The 12,776-nt window shown below is 43.1% G+C and overlaps 1 protein-coding gene across 6 annotated transcripts in view; it reads right to left on the bottom strand.

Moving 5' to 3' along the window:
- LOC125452606 (nuclear receptor coactivator 7-like) overlaps window positions 1–12,776 on the bottom strand; it is a 113,793-nt gene that overhangs the window by 67,890 nt on the left and 33,127 nt on the right. For 4 of the 6 annotated variants that reach the window (XM_048531237.2, XM_048531242.2, XM_048531239.2 and 1 more), the window contains one exon: window positions 11,854–11,913. The exons of the other annotated variants lie outside the window; for them this stretch is intronic. In XM_048531237.2, the coding sequence (XP_048387194.1) occupies window positions 11,854–11,913 (60 nt within the window). The remainder of the gene's footprint in view (window positions 1–11,853; window positions 11,914–12,776) is intronic. 6 annotated transcript variants of the gene reach the window in all.

The following is a 12,776-nucleotide window of genomic DNA, read 5'->3' as shown; positions in this document are numbered from 1 at the left end:
CACCCACAGCTGACGCTGACATCGCTCCGCCCACAGCCAGCAGTTGCAGAGAAGACAGCAACTCTGAGCCCTGCTAAATCTTCACCATCTCCCCAGACCTCCCTCTTACTGAGGACGAACGGTCAGTCCTCAGTAAGGGGCGCAACTTTGTCCTCCTCCACCCACACATCAATGAATACCAGTCACATTTGGACATTTTCTGCTGCCTCGGCCTCCAGGCTTACTTCTTTAACCGTGAGCCTAACCCTCCCTCTATTGACCCCTTCTCCCGCCTCCAACACAAACCCTCTTCCTGGACACCACCCTAAGGCCTCCTACCCTCCCTCGGCCTCTTCATCTCCAACTGCCATTGAGACATCAATTGCCTCAACCTCTCCACCCCTCTCACCCACTCGAACCTCTCCCCCGCAGAACGTGCAGCCCTCCGCTCCAATCCCAACCTCACCATAAAGCCCCAGGACAAGGGAGGCGCAATTGTAGTATGGTGCACTGACCTTTACATCACTGAAGCCAGACGCCAACTCTCCGTCACCTCTTCCTTCTGCCCCCTGGTCATGACCCCACCCCTGAGTACCAAACCATCATCTCCCATACCATCCACAACCTCATCACCTCAGGGGACCTCCCACCCACAGACTCCAACCTCACTGTTCCCCAACCCCTCACCGCCCGCATCTATCTCCTTCCCAAAATCCACAAACCTGCCTGCCCTGGATGACCCATTGTCTCTGCCTGCTCCTGCTCCACCATACTCATCTCCCACCTACCTGGACTCCATTTTCACCCCCTTGGTCCAGGAACTCCTTACTTACATCTGTGACACCACCCATGCCCTCCACCTCTGCCAGAACTTCCAATTCCTTGGTCCCCAACACCTCATCTTTGCCATGGACGTCCCATCCCTATACACCTGCATTCCCTATACAGATGGCCTAAAGGCCCTCTGCTTCTTCCTGACCCACAGGCCCGACCAGTCCCCCTCCACTGACACCCTCATCCACTGAGCCGAACTCGTCCTCACCGTCAATAAATTCTCTTTCGATTCCTCCCACTTCCTACAGACAAGGAGGGTGGCCATGGGCACCCGCATGGGCCCAAACTATGCCTGCCTCTTTGTAGGTTACATGGAACAATCCCTCTTCCCTACCTACACTGGCCCTAAACCCCACCTCTTCCTCTGTTACATTGATGACTGTACCAGAACCACCTCGTGCTCCCATGAGGAGCTCAAATGGTTCATCTGTTTCACAAAAACTTTCCACCTCAACCTTAAGTTTACCTGGACCATCTCTAACACTTCTCTCTCCTTCCTGGACCTCTCGGTCTCCATCTCCGGCAACCACCTAGAAACTGATATCCATTTCAAGCCCACCAACTTGCACAGCTACTGAGAATACATTTCCTCCCACCCACCTTGCTGCAAAAATGCCATCCCCTATTCCCAATTCCTTTGCCTCCGCCGCATCTGCTCCCAAAATGAGGCATTCCACTCCTGTACATCTCAGATGTCCTCGTTTTTCAAGGACCGCAACTTCCCCCCCAGCAGTGGTCGAGAACGCCCTTGACCGTGTCGCCTGCGTTTCCCGCAACTCATCCCTCACACACCGTCCTCGCAATAACCACCAAAAGAGAATCCCCTCACTTACCACCACACCAACCTCCGGATCCAACGTATCATCCTCTGACACTTCCGCCATTTGCAATCCAACCCCACCACCAAAGACATTTTTCCCTCCCCACCCTTATCTGCTTTCCAGAGGGACCACTCTCTCCATGACACCCTTGTCTGCTCCACACTCCCGTCCAACCCCACCACACCCGGCACTTTCCGATGCAACTGCAGGACGTGCCACACCTGTCCCCATACCTCCTCCCTTACCCCCCTCCCAGGCCCCAAGAAGACTTTCCACATCAAGCAGATGTTCACCTGCACATCTGCCACTGTGGTACACTGCATCCACTGTACCCGTTGTGGCCTCTTCTACATTTGGGAAACCAAGCGGAGGCTTTGGGACTGCTTTGCAGAACACCTATGCTCGGTTCGCAACAAACAACTGCACCTCCCAGTCGGGAACCATTTCAACTTCCCCTCCCATTCCTTAGACGACATGTCCATCCTGGGCCTCCTGCAATGCCACAACAATGCCACCTGAAGGTTGCAGGAACAGCAACTTATATTCTGCAGCCCAATGGGATCAATGTGGATTTCACAAGCTTCAAAATCTCCCCTCTTCCCTACTGCATGCCAAAACCAGCCCAGCTTGTCCCCGCCTCCCTAACCTGTTCTTCCTCTCACCTATCCCCTCCTCCCACCTCAAGCCGCACCCAGATTTCCTTCTTACTAACCTAATCCTGCTCCTTGACTTGTCCGTCCTCCCCGGGCTGACCTATCCCCTCCCTACCTCTCCACTTACACTCACCTCTACTGGCTCCATCCCCACCTCTTTAACTAGTCTGTCTCCTCTCCACCTATCTTCTCCTCTATCCATCTTTGATCCACCTCCCCCTCTCTCCCTATTTATTTCAGAACTGTCTCTCCTTCCCCCTTTTCTGATGAAGCGTCTAGGCCTGAAACATCAGCTTTGTGCTCCTAAGATGCTGCTTGGCCTGCTGTGTTCATCCAGCTCTACACTTTGTTATTTAAAGGAGGAGTTGTGTCTACAATCTTCTGACTAAGATGAGGCTTCTGGCAAACATCAAATTTCAGCATTACTCTAAACTAAGCTAAGTCAAGATGGTCGACATCACCTGATAAACTCTTGTCGAAACAAAAGTCATCTAACAAGTACTAAACATTTAAGCAATCAAGTACTATATAACTGTATTGTCCTGTGATTCTAATTTGGAATAATCTATGTGTTCTGCACCTCTATTCGTTGCTGACCGCTGTCCCACGACAGTGGCCACTCAACTTGGAACTCAAGTGTACAGTTTATCACCATCAGCTGTGAAAATAAAGTTCATCTGATTAAATATATATGCAATCATTGGGTCCCTGGTTCCTTCTGGCACACACTTGTGCAATTTTCTTTCTTGAACCTTACTGGTGGTAAACTGAAATTCACTGCCTGTGATACACTGCAGAGGTTTCAACCGTGTTAAAAACTTTTCAACACTTAATACCAATCATTCCTACAGTAGGCTACACGAATCATATTAACATATCATATTAAGAGTTTATCTATTAACAATAAATTAAGACATACATTTCACACAACACACCAAGAAACCTAAGACTTTAACTTGAAATTGGAAACTGTGGCTAGCCTTGCATCAATAAGCTCGCCATGTATGTGTTTATTAACATTTCACTGTCACTTCCTCTACAACAGAAGTTTAAAAAAAATCATTCAGTTGCCACTTTGGAATGCCCAGCAAATTTCTATTGTCCTACAAAGTATCATGTATTTTATCAATAAATATATAATGAGAATAACAGCAAATATGTTGGCAGCTGTGATAAATGCAAAAGTCAGTCTATTAAAGGAGGAGTTTCATTTACTTAATTCAGTTTTCTAAAACTTTTCATATTAAAATTATTTCAAATTGGAAACCTGAACGATCTGCAGGTCCAACTCCAGCAACTGCATTTCATTCTGGCACTCTTCAATGCCAAATTCAAGTAAAATGAGAACCACCTTATTTCCAAACAATACCCCAGAGGACATAATTGTTAATGCAATTGGCTCTCAACCAGACATACTGTTTATACACCCTCTGAGCAAGCATTCCCTTGCCCCATCAATCAGAATTTACTTCAGGTATCTTCAACAATATTGGTTCAAACTGGAAGTCAACTGGATTATCTCTTCTCTATCCATCAACACCTCCATTCTAGTTCTAAATTCCCCCATAAGAGGAAGCATCTTCTTCTTTACCTTGTCACAGGATTCCTTGTTTCAATAAAATCGCTTCTTCTGAGCTCCAACAGCTACAAACTTAGCCTGTCTAACTTGACGTCATAAGACAGCGTCCCCATTCTAGGATGTAGTTGGTAAACCTTTTTGAACTATCTGCAAAACATTGAAGGTGACCAATACAGTGCACAGTAGTCCTCCAGGTGCGTTCTCAAGAGTGACCTGTGTAATTGAAGAATAACCTCCATACTTTGCTTTAATTCCTCATGATAAATTATGATGTTTATTAACTTGCCGTACATGCACCTAACCTTCTGTGATTCCGGTGTAAGGATTCCCAGATTCCTCTGCACCTCCAAGCTCTACAATCGTGATTCAGGAGATGAATTTTCTTCTCCCAACATATCAAGAGTCTTTGAAACATATTTCTTTAAAATGTCCTGGAAGCAGAGTCCTTGAATATCTTTTAAGGCAGCAGTAGACCATAAGCTGCTTTTATTCTTCCTGCCAACAATTTCACGTTTTCTCACATTAGTATTTTTTTGGTAGATCTTTGCCAACTTAAATTTCCTATATCTTTCTGTAGACTCCATTTGTCCTTTTCACAACTTATTTTCCTGCCTATCTTCATGTTGTTAGTAAATTTGGTAACCATACCTTTCATCCATTTACTTTGGTAGTTTATATAAACAACAGCTACAATATGATTACGGTCACAAAACAGTTACAGGTGGAGCAAAGTTTTCCTATTCAGATAGAGCCATACAGCACAGAAGTAGACCATTCGGTCCAACCAGTCAATGTCGAACATAATCCCAAACTAAATTTGTTCCACCTGGCTTGTCCTGGCACATATCCCTCCAACCCTTCCCTACTCACATACTTATCTATGTGCCTTTTAAACATTTTAACTGTGCTCACATCCACCACTTCCTTAGGAAGTTCATTCCACATGTGAACCACACTGTAAAAAAAAAATTACCCCTCATGTCCTTTCTAAATCTCTCTCCTCTCACCTTCAAAATGTGCTCCCAATTTTGAAATCCCCCATCCTAGGGAGAAGACAACTACCATTAACCCTATTTATGCCCCTCATTATTTTATAAACTTCTACAAGGTTGTCTCTCAACCCTTTATGGTCCAGTGAAAGAAGTCCCAGCCTATCCAGCCTTTCTTTATAACTAAAATCTTCCATACCCAGCAACATCCTGGTAGATCTCTTCTAAACCCTCTGCAGCTTAATAACATTCTTCCTGTAACTGGGAGAACTGAACTAGACATAGTATTCCAGTAGAGGCCTCACCAATATCCTGCACAACCTCAAAAATGACTTCCCAACTCCTAGACTCAAAGAACTGAGCAATGAAAGGAAACATGCTAAACACCCTTTTAACCTCCATGTCGATATGAGATGCAAACTTCAAAGAATTATGTTCCTGAACTCCTAAGTCCTTCCATTCTACAACACTACCCTATACCCTACCATTAACTGTATAAGTCCTACCTTTATTTCCTGTACCAAAATGCAATACCTCGCACTTATCCAGATCGAACTCCATCTGCCATTTTTCAGTCCATTGACCTATTTGATCAAGATTCTTTCTTAATCTTCAAAAACTTTCTTCACTAATATTATGTCATCAATTTTGGTCTTGGGTGCAAACTGACTAACCATACCTTCTATATTCTCATCCAAAACATTTGTATAAATGACAAACAAAACAGGACCCAGAACCGATCCCTGCGGAACAGCACTGGTGACAGGCCTCCAATATGAAAAACAAACCACCACCACCACTGTCTCCTGCTTAAACCAATTATCTATCCAATTGGCAAGCTCACCCTGAATCCCATGTGACCTAACTTTACTAATTAGTCTACCATGCAGAATCCTGTCAAAGGCTTTACTAAAGTCCATTTAAACAACACCTACTGTTCTGCTCTCAATCTTTTTGGAACAAAAATAGAAGCTGCTGAAAAAGCTCAGCAGCTCTGGCAGCACCTGTGAAGAAAAAAAAAATCAGTCCAGCGACCTGATTTTGTCTTATTACATGCTGCCGGATCTGCTAAGCTTTTCCAGCAGCTTCTCTTTTTGTTCCTGATTTACAGCATCTGCAGTTCTTTCAGTTTTAATCTTTTTGCTAACTTCCTCAAAAAACTCAATTAAGTTTATAAGTCATGATGTTCCTCACATTAAACCGTGCTGACTATCTCTAATCAATTTTTGCCTCTAAATGTTCATAAGTCCTATCTTTTAAAATCATCTCTAACAATTTACACACAACTGCAGTCAGACTCTCAGGTCTATAGTTCCTCGATTTCTCCTTACAACCTTTTTTAAACAAAGGTACAACATTAGCCACTCTCCAGTCATCAGGCACATCACCCGTTGTTATAGATGCTGCAAACATTTCTGCAAGGGGTCTCGCAATTTTAGCTCTTACTTCACACATAGATCTGGAAAACATTAGATCAGGTCCTGGAGACATATTCTCCTTTATATTCTCCGAGACCTCCAGAACTTCCTCCTCTGTAATGTGAATTGCTTTTAAGACAACAACATTTATTTCTTTGCGTTTTCCAGCCTCTATTTCCTTCTCTACAGTAAAGACTGATGATAAACCAATTCGCATTCGAAAGTTTCAGCTGCTTCCACCATAGTCACAGGCAGTGTATCCCAGATCCTTAGCCACACTGCATGAAAACATTTTTTTTCTTAACTGCCATTGTTTACTTTGCTAATTACTGAAATACATGCTCTCTGGTTCTCAATCCTTCAACCAATACAAACAGTATTTGCCTAATTACTCTGACCAGAACATGATTGAGTGCCTTTATCAAATCACTTGTCAACATTTTTCAAGGGACACAGCCCCAACTTCTCCAATTCTTTATAACTGAAGTTCCATATTCCTGGAATTTTCAGGATTCTTCCTTGCACCTTCTCTTGTATATCTTTGTTTTATATTACTTTATATTGCCTCTTACAGTATGATTGAAAGTAGGAAGAGACAGAAGGTACCATGTGTCAAAGCTGTAATGCAGTTGTTTTGGATTGTATTTATTTTCATGATTATATACCTGATATTTTGAAGTGTCAAGGGTCCAAAAGATACAGTTAGCATTATATCTGCTTCCTACTGCAGTCTGTAGTTTTCGGGTGGCTGGGCTGCTGATAGGTCAGTCAATATCAGAGAAAAGCAGTCACTTTCCCACCTGCCAAACAATTGCATTGTCTGGTAGAAACTGCAATGTCTACTAACATAAGAAATGCAAACTAAATTGGGAACTGGAAAAAAACAAACTTAATGGCTGTGATCTGTGGAATGGTGAAACTAGGGGGGGGGAAAAAAGTGCATTTGTGGTGCACTCCTTCCATCTGGGTCCTAACAACGCGTGCTTGCTGCTATGGCAGGTTCAAAAAGACAGCCTTATCTGGCATCACTGCCTACAAGATCACCTTAGGTGATGACCCCTTTGAACATTCCATCCCCATCTGGTCAGTCCAGATAACATGGTAGAATACACGCTGAGCATCACTTAAGTATTCAACAGCAATACCAATGAATCCCATCATTTTCCATAAGGCTAGGGTTAGACGAAAAGAATAGTAACCAGATTAAATTTATGCTGCTTTTGGTGGAAAAAACAATTGTAGTGGAGTTTACACAATATAAGGTGGATGCGAAGTTTAAGCTATACTGGAATTGTTCAGCTTGGGAAATGGTTTATTCTGGAGCTCAGGTCTTCAGAACTATATTATCATGCTACAGTGACATTGACAAAGCTTGCAGCTTTTGTATCTTGCTGCAACTGTTGTAACAGGACCATTCTGAAGATGTCATATCAACTTCAAAACATTAACAATGTTTCTCTCTCCACAGGTGACGCTAGACCTGATGAGTTTATTCCGCATTTTCTGCTTTTACTTCAGATTTCCAGCATCCACAATATATGGCATTTATTACAACAGCAGTCAAATTCAAATATTTAGGAAAAAAGCCTAACAAGAAGCATACAGTCAAATGTGACTTAGTAATAATTTTGCTGCATTTGATGTCACTTTGCTAGTGCAACACACCAGCCACTGCACTCATGGCTTGAGACAAGATTCATGTGGCACAGAAGATATAAGTTTAAGGGCCACCTGCCAGAGGAGTGCCGCAACATGTCTGAACAGGGTGGTCATTAATTTGCACAAATTAGCATATTGATACATGAAAGATGTGTTCTTATAATCACAGTTAATTACCTGGTCATACAAGGTAAAAGTAGTGTCCCAATTTCTGAATCGGAAGATCCAGGTTAAAGTCCCACCTGCTTCAGGAGTGTGTAATAACATTTCTGCACAGGTCAAATTAGAATTTTGTGTTTCAGTGTTGTTGGTCCAGCAAAAGGCTGACCAAGGCTGCAAGACTTCAATTATCTAGGATTTATCCAATTTATTAGAAAAGAGATTCAACCAAATTTAGAATAGAAACACCTCTCATCTGTAAGCAATTTTTCACTTTTCAAAAGTCTGCAACAAATAAAAGGCTATGGCATCTCTTAGAGATGTTCCTTCTTGAGGGTTGTTTCTCTCAGCTTTACAGTATCAGTGCAACTTTTCACAAATTCACTTACCTACGGAGTTGGGAAAACAATGCTCATTCAATCCCATAAGAAGTTCTTCCTCAATACAGAAAGAGAAAAATCACACAGCAAGGTACAGTCTCCTCACTCACAGAACTAACCTAAGGTAGAAGGCTCCGAAAAGGTCATCAACTTGAAACATTAACTCCACTCTCTTTTCACAGATGCTCTTTAACTTGTTGACAATTTCCAGCATTTTCTGATTTTATTTCACAATATTCATTTTTAAATGAGAAAGCTGACAGCCCAGCGAGAAACTAAAACAAACTGTTGTTAAGTTAGGTAGAGTACTTGTGGATTGGAAGGCAGAATATTACAAGTTGGTGTTTGTAAAATGCTATGGGGAAAGCAGTGTGAGGTGCCTTTAAAAGATGATTGCTTTTTCCATGCTTAGAGATTCAAAATGGGTGTCTGTGAGCAGCAGCAGCAGCTTGCAGGTTTGTAGGTGCACAGAGCACTCCAATTGAAACATCTGTATCAAAACATCATACAGTTAGCAGGCCAAGCAGCAGTTTTGTTTTGTTATCAAGACCACAAGTTTGATTTTTAACTGATCCATTTGAATCAGGCCCTTAGCTACCAATTAAATTTAAATCTGATTGTTCTGACAACATAGGACCAATCCTAATGCAAGAAACTAATATGTCATCATTAAGGGTATAAAAGATGAGAGCATTTGGAAATTTGGGGTAGAGTCAACTGTCACCTGCAAACAAAATCGCTCTCAGCTCTAAAAGAATGAATCACTGGCTCTCACAAAATTTTCTAAGCCTTAGAGTAAGCTCCATCTAAATTAAAAGGTACCTCCGGAACAAATAGTTATTACTCCTGACCAAAGGATTCACTCAGAAGGTTTTGCTGACAGAAGGAGTTGTTGCAGAAGACACAGAACATTACAAAACACATAACCTGGCTGTAATTTCGAGAGACTAGCTCTTTTTTTTATTTTTGATTTATATGAGTGGGACTTGTACTTATTGGAAAAGCATACCAATAGAGCCTTGTCTTATTTGGGAATTGTTAATAGTAAGAAGGGGTTTACTTGGATTGTTAATACTTTAGTTAATTTGTTTCCTGTTAGAATTAGATAAGTAAATTGTTCTTTGTTGACTGTAAATGGAGTGTCAGGGATTTAGTTTTATTTAACCACTCCTTTAAAACAGATTGAGGGCTCATTGACCATTTTGTACACTCCCTTTTAGATTACAAACCGATGCGTGCCTCTCTGGGTATTTCGCTTTTACCTATCGGGGGTGGGTGGGGCAAACTCTGCTTTATAACAAAAAACTAACAACCCCAGGTAGTCAAGTCACCCAGAATTTAATTGGTTCTTGAACCAGATTTTATTCAGGACCACGTGACTTGTCAGCAATGTTGGAATTGTGTCACATTTTCAAAATCATTCAAACAACATTTTTGAGTTTCATAGTTTGGCATATAAAATAATCCAAAACACAAAAGCAAATGTGTTACATGAATAATTCAGTATTCAGTCTTGAATACAGGCAAGAGTGATGGTTCTTCTGAACAAGTCCACAGTATCAATGACGACATGGATGGTGGTACACTACTTCCCTCCCTGATTCTCTATCTCAGCCACAACCTGAACTCTGCCATTTTGAGGAGGAGTAAGTCATCAGGAGTCAAGCAGACTGTATAAACAAATTTTAAAAGAATGCTTTTTAAAAAAAGTCATTTCAAGTACAAACACAGGAATTTGGCACAACTGAAAGAACATAACTATAATTTTTAACTTGGTTATAAGTAATTTTTTTAAAAAATGATTAAATTTGGTTCACTTAAAGCTTTATTTTTGGGAACATAAGTAGAGCTAAGGAATTGCTATATAAACTATGAGGAAAACAGTGATAAGCTTCAAGAGGATATAAGTTGGACACATGAAATTTAAGACAGACAGCAAGTAATAAATTTTGGTAGGAATAATAAGGAGTTCAACAGATACACCTGCGCACAAGTAGCTCAAAGTGTCATGAAGACTAAGCTAAAATAAGATACTAAAATACAAGTAAAATACTGGAACTACAAAATACATCTGTTGCCATCTACCAACAGAGAAACACAATTAGTATCTCAGGTCAGTAACCATTCATCAGAATAACAACTTTCAAAAGAGTAGGAGATAAACAGCTGATGGTGAAAAATTGCAGAGCTGGGGAAAACTAACTCCAAGTGGAACTTGTGAGATTGCACATGCAAAGAAAGCCAACATGGATATAATAAGCGGGATGACCTCCTTCTAAGTTGTAATTATTCTATGATTCTATCATCACCTTGCGGTACAACAGAATACAGGAATAACAGATAATTGTGACTAGCCGGCAAAGGTGAAGCCTTTCCCCATCCCCAAACATTCCTAGAAAGCTGGTTGACAAAAGCTTGTCTCCTAGATGCATCCTTTTCTTTTGATCAATGATCTTCAATTAATTTTGTCCAAGTAATATCTCTGAAGGTGCTTGCCAATTGAATGCACGACCCATGCTTTGATTCGGACTGTTATAAGCTAAGGCACTCCAAACAGTAACCAAATGAGAAGATGAAACTGTTGAATTATTGATTATAACAGTTACAGTTGAGATTTCAGCTTTTACTTGTAGTACTAGCAATGGAATGATATTCAGTAAAGGTTTCCTTTCTAAATTTACAAAGCTATTACAGCTTAATGCATAATTAAAATACAGCACTGGGAAGTGAGTAAAAAAGTCTATCATTGTAAACCAGCAAAGAACAAGGGTTACTAAAGCATAAGTACGATAACTACAATTTGTGCGTTGATGCACAGGATTCAAATGCTCAACTGCAAACCTACTCCTTTCAAGCTTGCACATATTAATGGCTTCTTCATAGATATCACACTTTGGTTAACCAATTACAAACAATGCAATAATAATGCCATTACTAATTTCCTCAACTCCAATCAGAAGCAGCAAGAGGCAAATTGCGTGAAAACAGAAACTCTACACTCATGGCTGCCGAGCCTTCCTTGGCTATGCCTGCTACTGGAACGATTCAAACTATTTTAGGGGAAGTTCAGTAACAATTATTCATTCCCTGCAACCACGACTTAGTATCAAGTCTAGATATTTCACAATTGTACTAGTATTTCAACCAGTATTTACTTAAAAATTAAACTGGGCGAGGAACAAATAATTATAATTAATTAATATCCACTATTGTTGTATAACTCAATGATGGGCTAATAGTTTGTATAACATCAAGGAACCAGCAATGATGCAGAATAGCCGATATGATCATGACAAATGTTAATTTTGGCTCCCTTTGTAAATATTTTACATTTCTTTTCCCCAAAGGTTAAACTTTTCCACTTATTTTAAGCACAACTTACCAGTGTAGATTTAGTGAGAGGCTGCAGAGTGAGACGTATGGTGACGTCACGTGAAGCAGCCTGAAAATTCAAAAAAATATTTAATCTAAAAAGTTTTTCATCAGCAATTATCACAACAACATTGGGAAATATGGCCTTCCATTACAAAAAACATGATTTAAGAAAATGTTCCAGTGATAGTAAAAAATATAATGCGTGCTTATTACTGGCCCAGTAAGTTCTGTCCCTTTTATAAGAAAAGTTCCCACTTCACAGCAAAAAGATAAGACTAAATTCTGATAGCAAAAAGAATCTAACACTTAAAGCACATGCACAGGTTAAATATTCTGACAGTGCTTGGAACATTTCTGTAACATCTAGCCCACGCCATACAGGTATTAGAAAAATAGATAGAATGCGCGAGGGGGGGGGCGGGGGGGCGCGAGGGGGGGCGCGGGGGGGCGGGGGCGCGAGGGGGGGCGTGGGCGGGGGGCGGGGGGGGCGGGGGGCGCGAGGGGGGGGCGGCGGGCGAGGGGGGGGGCGGGGGCGCGAGGGGGGGGGGCGCGGGGGCGCGAGGGGGGCGGGCGCGGGGGCGCGAGGGGGGGCGGGGGGCGCGAGGGGGGGGCGGGGGGCGGGGGGTGGGGGCGCGAGGGGGGGGGCGGGGGCGCGAGGGGGGGGCGGGGGCGCGGGGCGGGGGCGCGAGGGGGGGGGGCGGGGGGCGCGAGGGGGGGGGGCGGGGGCGCGAGGGGGGGCGGGGGCGCGAGGGGGGGGGGCGGGGGGCGCGGGGGCGCGAGGGGGGGGGGGCGGGGGCGCGGGGCGCGAGGGGGGGGGCGGGGGCGCGAGGGGGGGGGGGCGGGGGCGCGGGGGGGGGGGGCGAGGGGGGGGGGGGGCCGAGGGGGGGGGGCTGGGGGCGCGAGGGGGGGGCGGTGGCGCGAGAAGGGGGG

The sequence above is a fragment of the Stegostoma tigrinum genome, chromosome 4, assembly GCF_030684315.1.
Source record: "Stegostoma tigrinum isolate sSteTig4 chromosome 4, sSteTig4.hap1, whole genome shotgun sequence".
NCBI lineage: Eukaryota > Metazoa > Chordata > Chondrichthyes > Orectolobiformes > Stegostomatidae > Stegostoma > Stegostoma tigrinum.
The sequence above is the reverse complement of the archived record's forward strand: the minus strand, read 5'-3'. Positions and strand labels throughout refer to the sequence as shown.